Source organism: Aspergillus japonicus (assembly GCF_003184785.1).
Source record: "Aspergillus japonicus CBS 114.51 unplaced genomic scaffold BO86scaffold_62, whole genome shotgun sequence".
Taxonomy (NCBI): Eukaryota; Fungi; Ascomycota; class Eurotiomycetes; order Eurotiales; family Aspergillaceae; genus Aspergillus; species Aspergillus japonicus.
Genome location: NW_020291699.1, coordinates 22,991 through 40,938, shown reverse-complemented (window position 1 = coordinate 40,938; position 17,948 = coordinate 22,991). Strand labels below are relative to the sequence as shown.

Genomic DNA, 17,948 nt, shown 5'->3' with positions numbered 1-17,948 from the left:
GCTGTGCAATCCGAGGTCTGTCGTCTGAAGCCTAATATCAAGTATTCGCAGTCTGCTTGCCTCGAGGCTAGACACCTTGAAATTCATCCAGAGGAAAAAGATAGTCCAGCTCTCCTAGTCCAGCAACTGCTAGCGAGTCCAAGGCTTCCCAGTCGGAAATATTCATAATCACTGTCCCACCGAGTGCATCGTTCGTAGGGTTGCCGTGCGAGGGCTGCGGGTGGAGGTGCACAGAGGTCAGGTCCATCCACTGGTTGTCCGCAGGTTTTGCCCCGGTCTGCAGAGGTTGGAGGCCGAACAAGGCTTCGCCCACACTGGCTTCTGCAGCTCCATCGGGTCCGGTGCTGCCATGTCCGTGCTGTGATGGAGGTGGTTGGCCCAGACCAGATGAGAAGACAGTCTGGCTTCCTAATACCCCCGAACGAGTATGGTTGATCGCTGTTCGAGCTTCTTGCCGAAGTTCCTCGAGCACTAGCACGTAGCGCTGTGCAAACGAGGAGCGCGAGCCGCAGAAGGCGAGATCCCGCTGGGCTTGCTCAGCAATCCGAAGATACCAGTCCAGTCGGTCCGGTCGATTCACTTGTGTAGAGCCCTGGACCACATGGACGTAGAGGACGACAATCGCGGAAAATGTGTAGTAATGGGTAAACTACGCACGGGCTTATCAGTGGGCTTGTTTGGAGTCGTGAAGATGGGGCCTCTTACCCAGAAGGTAGAATACATTCTGCCCCGGTCGCATAACTCACGGACGATTGCTGCGATCTTCATGGCAGCCTCCAGGCACAGTCCAGTGTACTTTCGGACCGATTCAAATGATTTGTCATTCTGAGGGCGGGTGACGGTGGAGTGACCAAAGTCTTTCAGAATGAAGGGTCGGTATAGTAGGACCTGCGCATGGTAAAAAGCGAGATTGAGAACGGTATACTGTCGTTGGTAGGTCAGCATGAGCAGATCAACATTTGCCAGATCAAGGAATCCCGATAGCTCCTGACGCCAGCGAGACAGACTGGCCCCGTATTTGGCGGCCGCTGCCGCTTCCACCTGCCCGCTGGCCCGCCGGGGCCCGTAGACATCATGTAAGATTCCCCCAATAATGACCGACAGCTTGGCATGATAGACGGGGGCCAGCATAATGCTCTGAGCCGATGTCGTCGCCGGGAGGATCTGGTCGGCTAGAATGTGGCTGTCATTTGCGACCGAGGGGAGCTCCTGGTCAATATCGTCGTCATGAAAGATGCGCGGACGGCCTAGAGCGGCACTGAGATAGTTGTCGAGACTATACGCACACCAGAAGACGCGTTTTCGGCACTCCCCCTCCACGCAATCGAAGCCAGATCCCCGGTCTCTCCTGCGAGCCCGATGAAGGCCAATGGCGATGGCCAGGCGGGCGGTCGTCCCGAACAGACTCCAACAATGATTGATGCGAGACTGCGACAGAAGGTAGAAGCACTGGGCCAAGCGGGCCTGCACACTCGTCAAGCGCACCGGGCCAGTCTCTGCAGCCAGATGATGCTCCGCGGCCGCCAGGTAGAGGGTGCCGTTGACCGACGCTCCGATCCCTTGATCTGACTCTGGTAAACACTGCTTCGCGTGAGCCAGGACCATCAAAACCAAGGCTCGAATGGCGCGCTTGCCAGGCCCCGCCACCGCCGAGTCCTGTAGGGGACCATAGAACTCGGAGACCCATCCCTCCACCTGGGCCTGATGGAGAAAGCGGTGGGTCGGGAAGGCGAAATCAAAGTATCGAGCAATGAGGATATCGGCTTCAGATCGAGGCGGAAGCAGCAGAAAAGCCGGGTCCAGCTTTGACAACGGGGCGTCACCAAAGCTGAAGATAGGGGCATTGATCGGGAGGGAGATCTGCTCTTGCAGTCTCCTCTGGGCTCGAATCAGAAAGGAAACCCCTGACGAAGGTCCTACATAGTGACCCTCCATATCGGTCTGATGTGCTTCAGGAGAGCCGCCAGAGGGAGCCTCGTTCACAAAGCCATTCTCTCTGACTGGCGAGGCTGGAGATCCGAGGGGGAAGTCGGTGGTGGTGGTGGTCTCTGTCCTGGGAGGAGTATTGGGCTGTTCACGAGAGGGAATGGGAGGGAGCTTTCCCCGGTTGTACTCGGCTGTGTAGTCGCATGGTTTGCCGGTGCGCTGACAGAGGGAACATGGCAGCGTCCCTGAGCAGCGTAGCTTCTTTCTATCATTCCGAGTCAGCATAATGTTCACCAAGAGAGCGTGGATCGAGGTTTGCCTACCGTTTGCAGGCGTCGCAGGCACGAGTTACGCGGACTCGCTCCTTGCCACATCGTCTTTTGCGAGGGGGTTCCGGCAGCGTGTCCATGGAAAGAGTGTGTAGATGATGAGAGAGGTATTAGTTATTGAAGATGGAATAGAAGAGTGGAGAGTGGAGAGTGGATGGATGCAGGGGAGAAGATGCGGAAGGTCGGAGGTCGGATACGTAGTTAGTTAACTAGTGGATTAGTCACCTCCAACCCCACGGGGTAAAGTTAAGTCACGAGGTCTCTATACTACAACTATACGAGTATCCTTTGGAAGTAGAAGTAATATCCACTCTCTACCCTTTCTTGGAAATTGTGCTTGAGTTCGCTTACATTGGCGAATCGAATAGCTTAATACAACCAAGGCCTTGTTACTTCCCATTGGAAAGCCATGTACTGTCCTGTACTCTAGTACGAGTACCTAAGAAGGGGAGGGCTCTAACATCTCCAGGCAATATACATATCCCTTCCTACTCCTACCATTCTCGCCACTCTCCCCCGGGACCCTGAAAGCTTGGACTTCGCCAGGCAGTGGCATCCACCGCTGCAGCCCGGATCTTTTCTTCATCCAGCTCGATCCCCAGTCCGGGACCATCCATCAACCGAATCAGGCCGTCTTGCACCGTCCAGACTTCAGGATTCTTGACATACGTGCCAATATCCGCTGAGCCGTGGTTGTAGTGGATCCCCACGCTCATCTCCTGGATCGCAAAATTGGCCGAGACGGCATCGACCTGCAAATTGGCCGCGAGGGCAATGGGACCCAGCGGACAGTGGGGAGCCAAGGCCACATCGTAGGCCTCCGCCATGGTCGCCATCCGACGCAGCTCCGAAATGCCACCCACATGGCAGATATCCGGCTGGAGAATACTGACCGATGCAGATTCCAGGAACGGCTTGATGTCCCACCGACTGTGCAGGCGCTCCCCCAGCGCAATAGGGATGGGCACCAGCTTGGACAGGGCGGCGATTGACTCCGGGTGCTCGGACAGGAGTGGCTCCTCGATGAACAGTGGCTCGTGCGGGGCGAGCTTGTGGGCCAACTGGATCGCCATCGCCTTGTGCACGCGCCCGTGGAAGTCTACGCCCGCGTCCAGGCCAAGTGCCTTAACAGTCTTGAGACGCTCGACCGATGTATCCAAGGTGTGGGGGGAATCTAACCAGCCCAGGTCCTCGGTAGCGTTCATTTTAATCGCCTTGAACCCCTGCGTGATTCGTGCGCGTCTATAGAAAGGCCTGCAAGTCAGAATATCTGCCCAGACACAGAACCTGTGGCTCTTACGCTTGCACCTCAACATCCCCCGGTCGGTCGCCTCCAATCCAGGCGTATACTCGCAATTGATCCCGAACTTTGCCGCCCAGGAGTTCGTAGATGGGTAAGCCCAGTCGGCGCGCTAGGAGAGAACGAGACGATTAGGCGTGAATGTGCGCAATGCAAGGGGTTAAGAGCGCGCGCTCACCTTTGAGATCCCAAAGGGCAATATCAATCCCAGCCAAGGCACTCATCAGAACTGGTCCTCCGCGATAGAATCCCATGCGATAGCCATTCTGCCAGATATGCTCGATTGCACTATATGGCGAAGGGAATCGAGTCAGCCAGAGCGAATGTAGAATGCAGGTTTGGACCGGTCTAGCTTACTTGGCATCCAAGCCGTGAAAGCGAGCCGTGAAGGCGTCCAAGCAGCCTTCCACTGCCTCCGTGTGACCTTCAAGGGAGGCTTCACCCCAGCCAGTGTTGCCATCGCCATCGGTGATCTTGACAAACAACCATCGTGGGGGGACTCGAAAATACTCGATTTGGGTGATAGGTGCCATGATTGTTGAGAATTGGCGATAGAGATGGTATGCCAGGACAGGATACACAGGCCGGCCATGTTGAAATGCAGCAGCGTCCACAAGATGGGTTGTCGCGATCCATCTTGGCACAGGGAGGCACTCCGGAACAGGTGCGGCGGAAAAGATGTCTCGGAAAAAGAAAGCTCGGAGGGGAAAGCCCTTCGGATAAGCATCACCACTCCGCTACTTTTCCGAGGCGGGCGCAGATGGCGTCACTCGGGCTCGATATTGATAAAACCGCGGGGCTAGCAAAATTTGGGCTAGATTGATTCAGGTGGCCAAGATTGCTGTTGATATTGCTGCGTGCGTGGCATCTGTCTCATTCGTACCCCTCTTTCCCACCGACTCACCACTCCATCCCTCTATCATCCCCAATATGGCTTCAGGACGCACGTTCAAGTTGAACTCGGGCTATGAGATCCCTGCCGTCGGGCTTGGGACATGGGTATGTCGCTTTTTGAACGAAACGCCCGGGAAGATGGATACTGATAGCGCGGTTATTCCAGCAATCGAAGCCGAACGAGGTGCGCGAGGCCGTGGTTGCCGCCCTCAAAGGAGGCTATCGTCACATCGACGCTGCTGCCATCTACGGAAACGAACAAGAGGTTGGAGATGGTATCAAAGCCTCGGGCATTCCGCGCGAGGAGATCTTCGTGCGTATACCCATCATTCGTTGAATGTGAATGGCCTTGGAGTTCGGAACTGACCGCGACGTGGCCCTAGCTTACCAGCAAATTGTGGAATACCCATCACCAGCCCGAACATGTCGAAGCCGCCGTGGACAAGACCCTAGCCGACCTTCAAACCGATTATTTGGACCTTTACCTGGTAGGAGGCAACACTGGTGTTGAAGGGGGCAGGCTGGTGGGACTGACTCAATGTCATATAGATCCACTGGCCAGTCTCGTTCCGTTATTCCTCCACCACCAACCAGCCGATCGTCGAGGAGACGGGCTTGATTGATGTGATCGACGTGCCGGCCAAGGATACCTGGGCAGCAATGGAGGAGCTGGTGGCCAAGGGGAAGATTCGCTCTATTGGAGTGAGCAACTTCACCCGCGAGAAGATCGAAGAATTGCTCAAGACGTCCGTGCACTGGTCTCATGGAAACAATGAGTTGACTGACGTATCGCCAGAGCCCAAATCCCCCCTGCCGTGAACCAGATCGAGGCGCATCCCTATCTTCAGCAAAAAGACCTTTTGGAGTGGTCTAAACAACAAGTGAGTCTCCTCAAAGTTGTGTCTCAAGGGGTTGTTAACGGGTGTCGTGTCTAGGGGATTGTGGTAGAGGGATACTCTCCCCTCGGAAACAACATTTATAACATTCCGCGGTAGGTGGCGTTAAGCATTTTCCGACTGCAGGTACGGTAACTGACGTGGACTTAGCGCGGTCGATGATCCTCTCGTCATCGAAACGGCCAAGAGCCTGGGTAAGACTCCAGCGCAGGTCTTGATTAGCTGGGCGGTTCAGCGCGGCACCGTCGTGCTGCCCAAGTCGGTCACCCCCGAGAGAATCCAGAGCAACTTCGAAGGTATGCCGTATTTAGAACGTCTATCGGATACTGAGAATGTAGGCCTGACCATACGATTGTCAATTTAGATTTTGTCCTGCCCGAGGAGGCATTCAACGCGATTGAATCCCTGGAAAAGCACCAACGTATGAACTTCCCGGCCCGCCTGGGGATAGACATCTTTGGTGAGGTGGGCGAAGAGAGTGCTCGGAAAAGCGCACTGGCCTGGGCGGAAGAGCAGAAACGACTCAAGGCTCAGGCTTGATGTATGCAGTAGAGAGATGGAGATTAGAGAGGGTGATTACAGTACAGTTACATAGATGAATGTGATGGATATCCGAGTCCCTTCGCAATGGCCACTCGACCACCCTATTGTCGTTCAGGCAGAACATGTAAAGTGCATAGGCTGGAGAAATTCAATTCAATACTGTATGGTACAACACAATGGACTGGCGTCACTTGCGACTGAAGATCATGAGCCTCGTGGTTGACCTCCTCCTCGGATAAGAAGAGGCAAACAAGAATACGTATCCGACAGCAGTGGCTCTTTTCCGAATTATACGAATCAAGGGTTCACAGTCCGTGCTTCACGGCCCTGCTACCCCGCAATTACCAGTGGGAATTACCCCAGGTTCTTCTCCATTTAAGCTTGGCAGAATCCTGGTCGGTCTCTGTCTCCTTGGCTGTGCTGTGGACAGGTCTGCTGGCTCTGATCCCACTTCCTTTCAAATTCCATTCCGTGAACAGACCTTCTACACCAAGAGCCATGGCTGATATCAGGAAAGATGTCACTGCCGACCATCTCGAATACAGTGAAGATGGGAATCCCATCAAGAGCCAGGACAGCGACCTGGTACGCAACATTCGCAACCTCCCCGACGATGAACGACAACGACTGGAGAAGAAACTGGTGCGCAAAGTGGACATTCGACTGCTCATCATGATCGTGGCCATGTACATCCTGAACTACCTGGACCGCAACAACATTGCAGCTGCCAAACTGGCCGGGTTGGAGACAGACTTAAACTTGAAGGGTGACCAGTATCAGGTAGACCCACGCTCGGAAAACCATTCTTCAGTGCATAATTGACCTCTTTCCAGCTCTCGGTCAGCATTCTGTTCATCGGATACTTGCTTATGCAGGGTACGTCTAGTTGATTGGCGTCCATTGTTGGGGTTCTCAGACTGATGGATCCATGCATAGTCCCATCCAACATGATCTTGAACAAGCTGGGAAAGCCCTCGCTCTACCTCCCCGGGTGTATGCTGGTATGGGGCGTGATCTCCTGCGCCACTGCTGCCACGCACAACTTCACGGGTCTACTACTTTGTCGTTTCTTTCTGGGATTTGTCGAGGCCGCGTATTTCGTATGTGCGCCGACATAGCCAAATGGCACACTTGAAGCCATGCTGATGACTTGCTAGCCCGGCTGCCTGTATCTGCTTTCCGCCTGGTACACCCGCAAAGAACTTGGGAAACGAACTGCACTGTTATATTCCGGGTCCTTGCTATCAGGTGCCTTCTCCGGTCTCATCTCGGCGGGAATCACCAGTGGGCTGAATGGCGCCCGAGGCCTGGGCGCTTGGAGATGGTTATTCATCATCGAAGGATCGCTTACTGTAAGTGCGCGACGCACCGCGATATCGAAGCAGAGGGATTAACATCGCGACCAGGTATTTGTTGCGTTCATTGCGTTCTTCATCATCCCCGATCTACCACGAACCACGCGATGGTTGTCGGAGGAAGAGAAAGCCCTGGCTGCCTGGCGGTTGGAGGCCGACATCGGTGAGGATGATTGGGTGGACCAACAGCACCAGTCTATGTTGCATGGCGCCAAGTTGGCATTCTTGTAAGAGCTTCAAGACGTTGAGCTTTGGAACCCGTGGGAACGATTGCAGCTAACCCTCAGTCCAGCGATATCAAAGCCTGGCTCCTACTGGGAACCATCTACGGCTGCACAGCTTCAGGAGCTGTAACTACCTTTTTCCCGAGGTATGTATCTGCATCAACCATTCCGGCGAGATATAGTGCTCATGATGTGTAGTGTAATGGCTGGGCTGGGAAAGAATAATATCGACACTTTGCTGCTCACGACACCACCGTATTTGATCGGAACCATTGTCGTCCTGATCAATGCCTGGCACGCTGATTTGACGGGCGAGCGCTATCTGCACATCGCCCTGCCTCCGATTCTCGCCATTGTGTCATTCATCCTCGCCATGGCGGGAAATTCTTTCGGCGCACGTTATGTGTATGTTCCTTCTTTTTCTAAGACTATTGGCCATTGAGGCTGACTGGAATTAGGGCGATGTGTATCATGCTCCCTGGAATCTATTCCACTTACGTGGTGGCCCTGGGCTACATCTCCAACAGTATGGCGCATCCTATGTCACGCGTACAAGAGCCCCTTGATTGACAAGACACAGTCCTCCCCCGTCCCGCAACAAAGCGAGCGGCGGCTCTCGCCTTAATCAATTGTCTGAGTAATGTTTGCCAGATCTATACACCGTATCTATACCCGAGTAAGTTGTCCTTTTAACATGATGAGTCAAATTTAGTCAAATGGTTGACTGATCGTTCTGATGACAGACTCGGCATCACCAAGATATATCACGGCGTTCAGCGTGAACATCGCAATGTCTTCCATGACTATCATCTTTGCCACAATCCTGCGCATTTACCTTGGACGACTGAACAAGCGGTTGGACCGAGAAGAGGGTACCGATATGGGGGCCTCGAGTGGCCAGCGAAACGATAATGAAGAACATGGGCTGCCTGGTCAGGCTGTGACTCGAGGATTTAGATTTCTGCTCTAGAGTCACTTCGGAGGTAGCAACTCGATTCTTCGCTATGTGGTGATCCTGAGGCGATGGGAACTTGTGCATGACTTCAACCCCAGGATCAGGGCCGGTGGGTATTTCAGCTGCTTATCATGTCTACCGCGTCAACAGAGTTGAAAATGGGAACTTTTCAGGGGAAAAAATCGGCTTGATTGACCCATTCCTCCGGGATGATCAATAGAGGGACAAAACTAGCGATGAAAGTGGGGCGTAGTTCGTGTTGGCGTGGGAATGAGGGCAATTCTTCCCGAGACGGACACGCCGACCTCCGAAGATGGAGCCATCCATCCATCCAGATACGCGCTCAAGGCCCACTGCCAAATGACAAGATGTTATAAATGGCAAAGAGTTCCTAATTGACTTCACCGTCCTCAAGAGATTCCGTCCCAGTCCTTCGCAAAGTCTACTTCGGCCCTTGTGGCCCGTCCGCTCCTTGACTTGGTCGTCATTGTCATTCGCTTACCCACACACGATCATTTGAAGATCAAATATGAGACTCATTCATTCCCTGTGGCCACTAGTATGGCTCGTAAGTTACGGCATTGATGCTGTCTACGCCACCGACATCGACGTCTGCACCCAGGTCACCCGCGATGCAGTGGCCAACGGCGATTTCACAGACGAGTCGGCCTGGACCTCGACCTCGACCTCGGATGAATACTCGATCGTGACCAGTGGAGGTGCTAACAATGGCGGTTATCTGTAAGTTTCTGCAGTCTTGTCTCATTGTGCTTCCACATGTCTCTAACGCGCAGTGCCTAGTGAAATACCCTATAGCACCTCGCAGAATGGGTTCGTGCTGGAGCAACCCATTTCACTCCGAGAGGGCCCCTACTACCAATTCAACATGTATGCCAACCTATTTGGAGAGGCAGACTCGAACGGAGCCTACCCGTACTGTGAGATGGATGTCTACGCTGTGACCGAGGATTCCTCCCGGTTTGTGACCTATGGCTACGTTTGGTCTGCGGATGGAAGCGCCACTGGTTGGGATTTGATAATGGGACAATGGCAATCAACGACTACCGAGGCGACCCTCCGGCTAAGCATTACCTGCTCGCAGGCTTCCACAAGTACGCTCCAGATCTCTAGCGTCTCGTTCTTGGGACCGGAGGTGGTCTGTACATCCCAGTGTGCAGCTGCCACAACCACTTTGACCGGGGAACTGGTGCAAGACGGCGACTTCTCCGACGACGAGAGTACAGTTTGGCGTGACATGTCACGGAGCACTAATCTCGACTTGGTGGACGACAATGCCCCGGGTGGTGGTCAATGCGTGTAAGTGAGGGGCACAGCAGTTTATCACGAACGCTTACGCTGACCAGGTCGGTCTAGGTTCGTGTCAGGCTCGAATTATAACTTCTACCAACTCAACCAAACCATTGCCGACGCACAAGTTGGACAAACGTACGTGGCCTCAGCTTCTTGGAGACTCAAGGCAGGGGAGTATGACTCCGATGTGGCTGTCTCTTGCAGTATCGACTACCGGCTGTCGGATGATGCCTCGGGACTTCTGTTGGATCTCTTCCATGACGAGGTCACGCTTTCATCCACTGATAGTGGCTGGATGACGGCGAATGGAAGCTGGGATGCCACAGTTTCGGACTTTCAAATCCTCGTCAGTGTGCAATGCACTACCGATGACTATACGTATCTGCCCGACATGGAAATTGCCAATGTCCACTTGGGTATCCCAAGTGTGAGTTGCCCAGTACGTACATCTTCATCAGTCGTGGTAGCGAGCTCAACTCCTGTGCCTTCATCGTCTGCCATCCATTCCTCAGCAGCGATTTCCTCGTCTGCAATTGTTAGCCCTAGCTGTGCTGTTGCTGCTGCTTCTTCTTCGCCCGCCACATCAGTTTTGGCAGTGTCCTCGGCATCAATTCTCTCGTCTGCGAATGTTAGCCCTAGCCGTGCTATTGTTCCTTCTTCTTCACCCGTTTCATCAGCAGGGACCGTGTCTTCAGCACCAGTCTCTTCGTCGCCAATCGCCAGTTCCAGCCGGATACCTGTGTCTCCAGTGTCATCTGCAGCTAGACCGTTCTCAACGCCCATTCGGTCGCCGTCCGCTGTAGTGAGCCGCAGTCGCATTGCCGTTTCCTCTATTTCTGAAGGTCGCACTGCCTTCACTCCTGTCACGACGCCGGTGGTTGTCCCAGTTTCAGTTCCCAAGTTCTCGTCGGTGGTAGCTTCATCAGCGCCTCCACTCCTCCCTTCAGCTACAGTGTCTTCTGCTCCGACCGAAGGCAAATCTACCGCGACGCCAGTCGTGACTCCAGGCTTTTCGAATTTGCCATCTAATGGTCTTCCTGTGACCTCCGCTGTTACAAGGACTGTGCCGAGCACTGATGCTGCGACATCAATTTCTGCCGGGCCTGACTTGACTACATCCACCGTCTTCGCCACTAGCACTGCTACAATCACCGCATGCCCTTCCACTATCCCTAACTGTCCTGTCTCAAAGAAGACCACATACCTCACGACCGAAACGATTCTTGTCTCAACCACAATCTGTCCTGTCACAGCCACTGCAACCGTCGTCGACGATGGCTCCTATACGTCCACAATTCTGACAACCCGAACGATGACCATCACCTCGTGCGCTGCAAAGGTCACCAACTGTCCGGCTCGCGCCCAGACCACATTCATAAGTACTCAGACATTGGTGGCTGGAACCACGGTCATTCCGGCCAAGGCAACTCTGGCTACCGCAGCAGTCGATCGCATCCCTGCAAGTGCAACCGATTCCGCATCGCGCTATACCCACACCGTGTTGCCCGAGGCTGGTGAAGACGGTGTAGCAGGAAGTCGAGGAGGTACTGGTCTGGCCAACACTATCAGCCAGTATAAGGCAGCTGCCACATCTTCCATAAATGGCGTTGTTCCCAGCTTGGAGACTGCATCTGTCTCTACTAGACCTGGAGCAGCTGTCCCAGACTTGACTTCTAGTTCGAGGGACGGTTCAACTTCAAGCTTGAATATCGGCTCGGGGGTGGAATCTAGCTCTGGTTCTGGTTCTGCAGATCATCTATCATCCGAGTCGAGCCCTAGCTCTGAATCTTCAGCCGGGGCTGGTTCTGTCTCGGGCTCTATCCCAGGCTTTACCTCAGATTCATCCACAAGTTCCTCCACAGGTTTTTTCACAGGTTCCTCTGCAGGCTTCGCCTCAAGCTCGTATGCAAGCTCATCGGCTGGAGCCCTTCCCGGCTCCCCTTCATACTCCTCGGATTCTGTGTCCGACTCTTCACTCGGGCTCTCTTCTAGCTCCTCATCCAGCCAATCCTCTAGTCCTGTTGACGGGCATTCCTCTAGACCTGCCTTCGACAGTGCCGCTAGCACAAGTTCTAGCCACAGCTCCGGCACCGACTCTGCGCTTGCCTCTACTTCCGGCTCTGGCCCTGCATCCGGCTCTCCCTCCGGTTTCAGCCCCGACACTACCTCAAGCCCAGCCACCAACCCCACCGCGTCGACCAACCCTGACTCCACCCTTGACTTGGAGCCCATCTCGAACGACGCCCAGTCCGCAGCAAGTTCTTCAACATTGGAATCCGAATCCGGCGTCTCGGCTACTTTCACCAATGCGTCTAATAGTGCTTCCACGGCACAGAACGTATCTAACCCAATGGCACCTGCAAGCATGAAGGGCATTGAGACACCAGTCCCATCTTCAGTTGCGGCTGCCTACACTTCGAATCCGTCGAAGTCACCCATCAACTCGCCCGCAGCATCATCCTTCGCCACCGTGAAAGCGACGGCGCACACGTCTGCAGTGCAGGGGTCGTCCAGTACCGGAAGCGCTGCTGGGCCCATTTTCACCGGTGCTGCCGCTAGCCATCGCGAGCAAATTCCGGTGTGTGGGTTACTTGCTCTCGTCGTCGGTCTTGGGATGTTGTGAAAGCCATTCCGATGGCTTGATATATATTTGCGCTCACAAACCACCCCCCTTGGTTTCGTCCTGAGCTCACCTGGGTCAGACTGATAATTACGAAGTATACAGTCTTAATATAATCTCACCATTCTGACGCGCAAGAAAAAGAAAGTAGAGGATTGCTGATAAAGGGTCTTTGACGTCAACCAGAACATCAAATATAAGGCTACGTAGACCCCTGGTTTTGAATCTGTGGTTGCACAATGGAGGACATTTCACCTTCACAGTCACCTGGCAATGATCTTGATCTCCCAAAAGAGGCTACGGTGTGAGAACGCGCCAAGTTTTGCGATGATGGTATTATTTCTATATCTTGGATTACTAGGGGAGACTACTGCCAGCAGTAAGTATGCTCCCCGATCTGGGTTTAAAGACCAATCCCTAGACCCCATGACGGATCTGCATCCAAATCCCCCATGTTAAACCACCCGCACATGTCTTGTAGAGAGTCTAAGGATAGAAGAACATCCGACTCGGAGCTAGATATTGAGACTTCTGACGTAGTTCCCGATGCCGTTGTCTCATTCCCGTGAATTAGACCGGGTAGCTCACTCGAGCTGGTACTCTCCCTGGAGCGCGCACTGGTCGCTGTTGCGGGGACGAGACCAAGCACGTGGCTCGCGATCGTCTGGATCTCGCGGACGTTCTTCGCGGTCCTCGGCCACCATTCGCCCAGTGCCTTGAGGCATCCGATGATCAACCGTATCTGGTCGCGTGCAATGGCCAGGTCCTTGCCTGCCAAAAGGCAGTAGCAGGCGGAGAGTAACGAGAGGACGCCCTCGCTGATCATGCAGGTGACGAACGGGGTATGATGAAACTGTTGCACGGGGAGGGCCAGCAGGCGGACCTGGGCTTCGACGGATCGCAGGACCCGGACTGTGTGGACGTTGACTAATTCCGGGGTAGGGGCGTTCGGAGGTGGGTCTCGGGCGCAGCTGGATAGATCCTCGACCGGGTTGAATTTGAGATCGGAAAACGGCCGGTGTAGGCCGATAGAAGCGCTTGTGAGGGATGGTGAGCTCGATTTGATTTTTCGGGAGCATTCCGCAACAGGCTTACACGTGGATGAGTAAGTGCGCTTGAAACATGAGCTCGTCGATCTCGCCGGTCTTGCTCATCAGCTGCTTCCGGCTCGGGGGTAACAGCAGCATCCACCCGTCCAGTATTGAGTCGGCCGTCTGAATGACTCGGGTCGAGTCCTCTTTGACTGTATTCCTTGGAGCGGTCGCGATCGCCATTGCGGCGCATCGCGCGGCACCAACCAGGTAGGTGAAAGACGAAAAGACCGGGTCATCAAGAGCGAACTCGCGGCAGTCAAAGTCTTGCATAGTCTTCGGCGGGGGGATTTCCTACTTTCGCGTGAGTCGGGCCAGTATGTGACGAGGCAGGGGACTTTTCATACTTACACCTGACTCATATTCATGTTCTTCGCACGGCAGACCCGCCGTGGCCTGAACGTCTAGAAATGCGAAGGCCATCGTGCCAAGCGTGCCTGCAAAGAATAAGTCCAGAACATAGACTGACCACCACGCCCGCCGCCAACACTCTTGTAGCACTCGATCCTCGCCGCCGTGAGTGAGGGCAAATTGCGACTGATACATCTGCAGCTCTTTCGCCAATCGTCCTGCTTGTTGATTCTCAGACAATGCTTTCTCCTTCCGCCCATACCAGAACAGAGCTATGGAGTAGAGGAGGCGGGACGGAACCAGGACGGGGTCGAGGGGGGGGGCTTGAGCCAAGCAGGTCTCGGCTTGCTCCTCTAAAGGATCGGACCATTCGTGTGCCAGATAGATATGACCTATACAATACATAACAGCAAGCAGGGGCCTCCATCGGGTCTCTTGACCGGGATCCTGAAGGAGGGTTAGGAGATGGGTCTGCGGTGGTGCATAAGGATGCAAAGAATGGAAATGGCGGTAGTACGAGTCGAGGAGGCCGGCATGATCCGGCTGATCGATCTGCGTCTGCGGCCGAGAGGAGGTTGATGTAGAAGAGGTCGATGTAGACACAGTGGATGGAGGGATATTGAAGTGTTTTGTGCTGGCTGGGATGTTGCTGAGCAAGTTGGTCTCTGTCTCTGCCTCTGTCTCTGTTGCTATTGCCGCGGCGGCCAAGCGCTTGCGCCGTTCCGCCAGCGCAGCGCGGTCCAGACCCCCCCGACGCGACCGGGTATACTCACACGGCTGAGCCACTTCCACGCAGCGACTGCAGGCGGGTCGCTTGCCGTCGCATTTGAGATGTCGACTCCGGCATGGTAAGCAGGCCAACGATGAACGGGTGACTTTGGAAGTCATGGCGAGGGAGAGTGATGATGATGATGATGATGCTACTCAAGTATCGACAAGAAGATGGAGATGGAGAAGAGGAAGACGGAGTGGGGGACGGGGACCGCATGACTCAGCATCCAGGCCCAAAGCAGACTAGCGCCGGGTATCCGGGTATTCGAGGGTATTTGAGGTGAATAGCCAATTGAATTGAGAGTCAACGTGTATAGCATCAATACAGGGTACCACTTTAGAACCCTGATATCCGGAATCCCGTCCATAAAATTGACTACTCTATAAATCTCTAGAAGATGCATCTGCCTGGGCTCCTTGTATCATCTCCAACTCATCAATCATTCCTCTCTCATATCTTAGACCATCTTAGACCACTCGACACTATCCCAAACATGCCAGCCAAAATCGTCATCCTGGGAGCCGGATTTGCCGGGCTTTGGAGCGCACTGGCAGCCCAGCGTCTCATCAACCTCGCCAACCAGACCGGCAATATCAAAGTACTGGTCATTGCTCCTAGTGCAACTCTGGTCCTCCGCCCTCGTCTCTACGAGGCAGACGCTGGCAATATGATCCACCCACTGGGTCCCCTTTTCGCGGCCACTGGCATTGAGTTCTGCCCGGGGACCGCCCAGAGCATCGATGTCAAGGCGCGCATGGTTCATACACAGTCCACCGATGGAGCCGAATACGACGTTCCGTATGATCGCCTTATCTTGGCTACCGGAAGCTCCGTCGTTCAACCGCCAAGTATCACTGGGCTTCGCCAACATGCGTTTGACGTGGACTCTCTAAAGTCTGCTGCGAAGCTTGACGCGCATCTGGCCACACTCCAGTCTCTGGACACCAGCCCTGCGCGAGATACCGTGGTGGTCTGCGGGGCTGGTTTTACCGGAATCGAATTGGCCGCGGAACTACCCAAGCGATTGGGTCATATTGCCAATCTGCGGGTCATCCTGGTAGATCAGGCTGAGGATCTCGGTCCCGAGCTGGGACCGGGTCCGCGTCCAGTCATCACACAAGCCTTAAGTGAGCTCGGCATTGAGAGTCGATTGGGCTCGGGCATCCAAGCCGTGGATGCGGATGGTGTCACCCTCATGTGCGGAGAACGCATTGCCACCAAAACGGCCATCTGTACGGCCGGGGTTCGGGCCACTCCCCTCACGCAGCAGATCCCGGGACCAAAAGACTCACTCGCACGAGTCTTTGTTGATGAATGGCTCCGTGCCCCGTCTGCCAAGCATATCTTGGTCACTGGCGATGCCGCGTGCGCCATGGCGGACAGGGAAGGGCACTATGCCTTGATGTCCTGTCAGCATGCCCTGCAACTGGGTCGGGTGGCGGGCCATAATGCAGCAGCCGATCTCCTGGGTGAGTCTCTGGTGAAATACTCCCAAGCAGCCTATCTGTGCTGTCTGGACTTGGGCAGTTGGGGGGCGGTGATCTCGGGGGGCTGGGAGCGGCGGGTCCAAATGTCCGGGGAGATGGCGAAGCGCGTCAAGTGCTACATTAACCAGAAGTTGATATATCCACCGGAGGATGCGCATGACGCGTTGCGGGCTGCGAACCCAACTGGACCAGGCTCAGACGAGTTGCTACAACAGATTCTACAGGTTGTTTGACGGGGCTTGCGGGGTTATGTCGTGATCACCCTTTCTCTCTCCCTTTCTTTCTTTATTTGCTTTTTGTTTCTCAGTGGCTTGATGTATTTCTAACAGCATAGAACGATTTCAGAACTGGCTATATTGATTTTCCAAGATCTTAGTTGATTGTCACGTAGAGCGGGGTATTGCGCACTGTAGTCCATAAAGCCAAACTCCGAGTATTAATAATATACAAACTCCTCGGACCCGCCGTGAGCCTTTGATGCAGCCATCAAAGGGCGTGCTCAAGCTTTCCGTAAGAGGACGGATTGAATTCCATTCGCGAAGAGCAGTCTCGCATACTGATAATGAAATTGTTTCAAGATCTCAGAGCTGAAAGGTACATTCTTCTGCGGGTTGCATTGAAATGACTGGAGCTCAATCTGCACCTTGCTTTCGGCGGTTGAGTCTGTCTTGCCCTTGCTGTCCCCGTTTCCTTCAAGTCTTGTGATCTGAAATCGGTGACAGCCTGCGAATGAGGATGCATCCGACCCAAAGCCGTAGTCAACCCAACTAGCGTGTTGACCGGTTTTGGTCACTTCTGACTCGGTGGCAATGTGCTTGTCTAGAATCATGAATGTGCCGAAAAAGCAGGTGCCCACAGGATGGAGCTGGGAGTCGGAGACCTGCGCCTGGCGCCAGAGAGTTGGGGCCATGTGGGTTTCTCTTGTAAAGCCTGAGGCATCGTTCTATTAATGAACTCTACTATTACTCGCATTGACTCAGGAGATACGGACCGGTATACTCCACAGGTAGAACTCTTCCCCCAGCAGCCGTCAGCAGCAGCCACTCCGGGGCAAAAACGAAGCCACCAAAAAAGCCGCTTGTGAAGAGTGCAAGGACGCTCTCATCACTAATTCCAGCTACCGCCGAGCCAGGAATGGTCTGGGTGATGCCGTCAGTGCCTATGATGTGCTGGCGTGGGTTGACATAGGATGAACTGAGTGAAGTGAGAAATTCAGGGCGCACCGCAGCCGTCGAGGTGGAGTGAAGGAGGGAGTGGAAAAAGGGTGGTCGAGGAATCCATCGGGCAGACATCTCTGGTAGCATGTATCGATATGACCTCCAGTGCGGTATTGATATTATTGATAGTTATAGTTCTCTATTTGTACTGTACTCGCATAGGTCCTTCTTCCGATTCTACCCGAGTCCCCTTCCGGCTTGTTATCGATATGACTCAGAAATGGCGGTGTTGCCAACTACGTATAGACATTATGCTACTAATTGCTTAGGAGCCGAGTTTCCTGCATGATGCGAACTTTGGTACCTAAACACTATTGTATGCAAAGCTTCGACCGGCAACCATGCTGCTGATCAAGGGGTAATGTATGATTGAACGGGGGGAATATCTTTGCCCTAACGCGGCAGTCCCTTCAACAGCTGAGGACCTCGTCACGAGTAAAGCTACGGACAGGAGGAAGCAATTGGCTCTGCGGCTAAGCTCTGGGGTTGGCGTGAGGGGAAGTGGGAAACATCATGTTTAGAACAAGACAAGACAAGTCGTTACTCGATGAGTGAGTGCATTTATCCGGCTGGAATGCGGGGGTTTCTGATTGTTTCCCAGTCCTTATGCAGGTCCCCTCACCTTATCCTCGCTTATCCGGCAAGCAATCTAATTTCTCCATAAATCACATAAAATG

General features: G+C 54.0%; 6 protein-coding genes across 6 annotated transcripts; 3 read left to right on the top strand and 3 right to left on the bottom strand.

The window, feature by feature from the left end:
- Window positions 1-67: 67 nt before the first annotated feature.
- On the bottom strand, window positions 68-4,088 carry BO86DRAFT_421827 (uncharacterized protein; the record flags this gene model as incomplete). Its single annotated transcript, XM_025675300.1, has 7 exons — window positions 68-649; window positions 706-2,245; window positions 2,567-2,591; window positions 2,779-3,497; window positions 3,556-3,667; window positions 3,734-3,843; window positions 3,913-4,088. 7 exons carry the CDS (start codon window positions 4,086-4,088, stop codon window positions 68-70), a joined length of 3,264 nt encoding a protein of 1,087 aa, XP_025523990.1.
- Window positions 4,089-4,485: 397 nt separating this feature from the next.
- Window positions 4,486-5,885, top strand: BO86DRAFT_439265 (aldo/keto reductase; the record flags this gene model as incomplete). Its single annotated transcript, XM_025676156.1, has 8 exons — window positions 4,486-4,554; window positions 4,616-4,762; window positions 4,833-4,937; window positions 4,999-5,195; window positions 5,246-5,330; window positions 5,385-5,440; window positions 5,496-5,641; window positions 5,710-5,885. 8 exons carry the CDS (start codon window positions 4,486-4,488, stop codon window positions 5,883-5,885), a joined length of 981 nt encoding a protein of 326 aa, XP_025523989.1.
- Window positions 5,886-6,482: 597 nt separating this feature from the next.
- BO86DRAFT_276276 (MFS transporter) lies at window positions 6,483-8,431 on the top strand (the record flags this gene model as incomplete). Its single annotated transcript, XM_025667269.1, has 10 exons — window positions 6,483-6,668; window positions 6,722-6,764; window positions 6,825-6,988; window positions 7,046-7,240; window positions 7,295-7,470; window positions 7,536-7,613; window positions 7,666-7,872; window positions 7,926-7,993; window positions 8,048-8,143; window positions 8,211-8,431. Coding segments are annotated over 10 exons (1,434 nt in total), but the record flags the coding sequence as incomplete, so codon positions are not given.
- A 4,325-nt stretch (window positions 8,432-12,756) lies between these two features.
- BO86DRAFT_369309 (putative C6 transcription factor) lies at window positions 12,757-14,706 on the bottom strand (the record flags this gene model as incomplete). The annotated part of the gene is made up of 3 exons (XM_025670238.1): window positions 13,796-14,706; window positions 13,449-13,738; window positions 12,757-13,390 (listed from the first exon to the last, which is right to left on the bottom strand). Exons 1-3 carry the CDS (start codon window positions 14,681-14,683, stop codon window positions 12,757-12,759), a joined length of 1,812 nt encoding a protein of 603 aa, XP_025523987.1. The 5' UTR covers window positions 14,684-14,706.
- A 354-nt stretch (window positions 14,707-15,060) lies between these two features.
- Window positions 15,061-16,287, top strand: BO86DRAFT_321518 (NAD(P)/FAD-dependent oxidoreductase; the record flags this gene model as incomplete). Its single annotated transcript, XM_025668347.1, has 1 exon — window positions 15,061-16,287. One exon carries the CDS (start codon window positions 15,061-15,063, stop codon window positions 16,285-16,287), a length of 1,227 nt encoding a protein of 408 aa, XP_025523986.1.
- A 117-nt stretch (window positions 16,288-16,404) lies between these two features.
- Window positions 16,405-17,377, bottom strand: BO86DRAFT_392051 (uncharacterized protein). Its single transcript, XM_025672728.1, has 2 exons — window positions 17,046-17,377; window positions 16,405-16,984 (listed from the first exon to the last, which is right to left on the bottom strand). The coding sequence occupies exons 1-2, from the start codon at window positions 17,344-17,346 to the stop codon at window positions 16,554-16,556; spliced, it is 732 nt and encodes a 243-aa protein (XP_025523985.1). The 5' UTR covers window positions 17,347-17,377; the 3' UTR covers window positions 16,405-16,553.
- Between the last annotated feature and the right edge of the window lie 571 nt (window positions 17,378-17,948).

What these genes read in the sequence shown, in the direction of transcription:
- BO86DRAFT_392051 (XM_025672728.1), bottom strand. Translation starts at nt 17,346, where the DNA reads ATGTCTGCCCGATGGATTCCTCGACCACCCTTTTTCCACTCCCTCCTT. An exon ending in TCTACCTGTGGAGTATACCG is followed by an intron (nt 16,985 to 17,045) that starts GTCCGTATCTCC and finishes ACGATGCCTCAG; the next exon opens with GCTTTACAAGAGAAACCCAC.